The 3,232-nt window shown below is 53.2% G+C and overlaps 1 protein-coding gene across 1 annotated transcript in view; it reads right to left on the bottom strand.

Annotated features, from left to right (window-relative positions):
- Positions 1-3,232, bottom strand: part of CUNH1orf228 (chromosome unknown C1orf228 homolog) — a 14,033-nt gene that overhangs the window by 3,656 nt on the left and 7,145 nt on the right. Inside the window, exons 6-9 of the mRNA XM_019531318.1 lie at positions 1,871-1,993; positions 1,157-1,229; positions 627-756; positions 91-168 (exon numbers count right to left, since the gene is read on the bottom strand). Of these exons, the coding sequence (XP_019386863.1) occupies positions 91-168; positions 627-756; positions 1,157-1,229; positions 1,871-1,993 (404 nt within the window). The remainder of the gene's footprint in view (positions 1-90; positions 169-626; positions 757-1,156; positions 1,230-1,870; positions 1,994-3,232) is intronic.

The raw sequence follows: 3,232 nt of genomic DNA, 5'->3' as shown, positions 1-3,232 counted from the left end.
CACACACACACACACACACACACACACACACACACACACACACACACACACACACCATCCCACAGACACTCTGGAGTGAAGCAGATTTACCATAAAGAGCTGGAACAGAGGCTCTCCTATCGCCTCCCGCACGTGCTCCTCCACAACGGGAAATGTCTGGACAAAGTGCTGCAACAGAAGGGCTGTGGTAAGTGAATGGACGGGGGTACGAGAGGCGGGATATGGAGTGTTGTCCTGTTCCACTCAAAGCCAGCCCCTGCACAGGGTGACAGTGTACCCCAGGACAAGAGGAATAAGGGGCTTTTGGAGCTATCTTTTATTGGGTGACCCATAACTGTAGCTCATGATTCGTAGGGAAACGCTGGAGTGGGGAGAAACAGACTGTTCCCGACGCACCAGCAGCAGGGCAGACAGCAGCGTAGTTACACATCTGAATCAGGGTCCTCTTGGCATCTCTGTGGCAGAGTGCATGCAAGGTCTTGTTCCTTGCTGGGCAAGCAGTGGCCCTGCTCCCTGCCAGCCCCCAGGAAAGCCTTGACCTTCCAGCTTCTCCTGCTGCAAAAGGCATCCCCCTGCTCAGCAGAGCCCCATTCCAGACCCTTCCTGCACAGGAGACGCTCACTCACCGCCAGAGTGATGCTGGCCTGTCGCTGGCTGGTGGCGTGATCCTGGTTTCCCATGGCACACATGAGGCCATGCACCACTCTCAGCTGGACCAGTTCTTTGGCCAGGTCAGTCAAGCTCTTGGCTAGGATGCTGTGAGGAAGCCGGCCCAGTCAGACCCCAAAGCCCTTCCACATGGAAGCTTGCTGGGGGGCAACATGAGCTGCCTTTAGCAGAGGTTGTGTGGGTACTTGCTGCCCAGGGCACAGCTCCTGCCTGTGGCACCTGTGGCTTGGCATCCCCTCCTATCAGTCTGTATCATTCCTCACTTGTCCCCAGGAGTTCAGCTATCCACTTGATTTCCCAGCAAATGGGCCTGGACAACTGGGAGTGTGCTACAGAAATCTGCCACTAAGATCTAGCATTGCCTTCCTGTCTGGGGCATCAGGTCCTACAGGCAACCATGTTGCCACCAGTCCCCCAGAAGAGCCCACCTCAGCGTCTCAATGTGCTCTGCCGCGCTCCTGTTGTGTGTTGCTCTGACGTCTCTTACCCGATGGCCTTTGCTGCAGCAGCCTGCTGTACGTACACTGGCAAGGACTCGGTGAGGTCAAACGTGGCAGCATCTGCACGAGAGAACATTTGACAGGCAGGAAACTTTGTCTGGAAGCACAATTCTGCCAGTAAGTGTGAGTAGTACCCTGGGGAATGAGACCAGCAGCACCCAGCCGAAGGGGATACATGGGCTTAAAGCAATGTGCCTAAAGAAATCTCGATATGACTGTACTTGAGAACCTCACCCTGATGTATCTATGTGCATCTACACATGCACATTTACTCCGCAGTAACTGAAATTACTACGCAGTCCAGGCACACATCCACACATGCATGCCTGCACTGCACAGTAAATATGGTGACTTATGCAGACTTGAGCGTAAATTGGTATGTCTCACGCATTCTTTCTTTCATCAATCCGCTGGTTCCCCGAGCCAAGGTTTCGTGGTAACACATCCTGTTGGGGAAGGGGGAGAGGCTGCCAGTGTCTTACCCAGCCTGACATCAAGTGAAGCATCGAACCCCTGCAGAGGAGCGAAGGGGCGGGTTTGCAGGGCCGGGTTGGTGATTGAGGAGAAAAAGGTCCTGAAGTTGGTTCTCAAGTGATCCATCAGTGGCCTAAGCAAGTCCAGAAGCTGCCACCCAGTTCCCCTCCAGCCCAGCCCACCCCACCCGCAGGTCCGTGCAAAGAGAGATTGTTTTGATCTTTTACCTCCCAGGGTTTTTGCTTGTGTCTTAACAGCCTCCCTCCTTGGTGGTTTCAGTAACGCCACCAGGCCCTGCAGCAGCGCTGGACGGACGTCGTAAGACATGAGATCCTTTATCAGCTGAATGGCTACGGAGAGAAGGGACGTAGGGACTTGTACGCACAGCGCTAACTCCCAGAGGAGCTGTCAGACCGCCACGTCCCCATCTCTCTGGGCTTTACTGGTTTGGGCACCAGTGCGCTGCAGACCGCTCCTGCTTCTCCCTGTCTGCTCTCACTTAAGACAGATTCTGCTCCAGCCCTTGTGGGAGCTGTTTACAGATGGGGAGAACCAAGATCTTCCCTGAGCCACCAGGAGGAGTGGCCCATTCAGACATCCTGTAGCTCCGCCAGGCAGGGGAAAGGAGGGGCTGGTAGCTTACAAAGGGCTCAGCCCCAGGCCAGACCTGTCCTAAGTCCTGTGCGCCTGCAAGTTGCAGCTGCCCCAGACAGAGGGGCAGAGGGAAGGTCGTGGAGACAAGCTAGAACAACAACTGGTCTAATATGGGGCTCTTCAGCCTGGGATTTGATTCGCATCAAAACAAGTGTGGGATAGTTGTATACATGAGGCTCAAATGGCAATTACCTGCAATTAGCCAGGCTGGTCTGGAGCATGGGATACTTTGGGGGTACTTAGTGCAGACAATGGCCTTGCCTATCTGCAGGGGCTGAGCTTGCTGTGAGACATGGTGCTCAAACCGAATCAAACCACTTGTCTGTGGGCACATCTACACTTGCTATTAATGCTATATAGGCTTATCACACAGTAAAATATTGAATGCTGTACTCTGGTTATACAGCTCTGGTTGTATAACTCTTTTGCCTTTTACTAAAGATTTCCATGGAGAGAAGCAGCTGTGAGTCTTGTGCCAGTTTTTGAGGCCCTGCTGCAGTGGGGCTGTTCTTCAGCGTGCAAAAGGACAGACTAGTTAGCGCTGGAAGTGATGTTTGCTTCTTGTTTCCGCCCTGAGTTTTTCCTACCTGATTTTCTGCTTTTTTCTATGCTATATTAAGAGGTTTTTGCTGCTGACTGGAAGGAAAAGAGAATCAAAGTTTCTGTCATGCATCGGGGATCAAACTTGGAGCTGCGCCACTCTGCAAACCCCTGCAGTCGGCGTGTCAGAAATGGCATCTTTCATTGGTCTAATAAAAAATATGTCTCTAGCACACTGGGCACTTTGCCACGTGTGCTATTTTTCAATGCAGGGCACATGTGTGCAATGGGTGTGCACAGGTGTAGAGCAGGTTTCCTCTGAGCCTGGAGCGCCCTCCCCTGTCCACACTGGGGGCGGCGGGACAAGCAAACCCCGCTGACATTTACGGGGCTTG

Source organism: Crocodylus porosus, unplaced genomic scaffold (assembly GCF_001723895.1).
Source record: "Crocodylus porosus isolate Cpor-Errol unplaced genomic scaffold, CroPor_comp1, whole genome shotgun sequence".
Lineage (NCBI taxonomy): Eukaryota > Metazoa > Chordata > Crocodylia > Crocodylidae > Crocodylus > Crocodylus porosus.
Note: the sequence above shows the minus strand (reverse complement) of the source record. Positions and strands in the feature narration are given on the sequence as shown.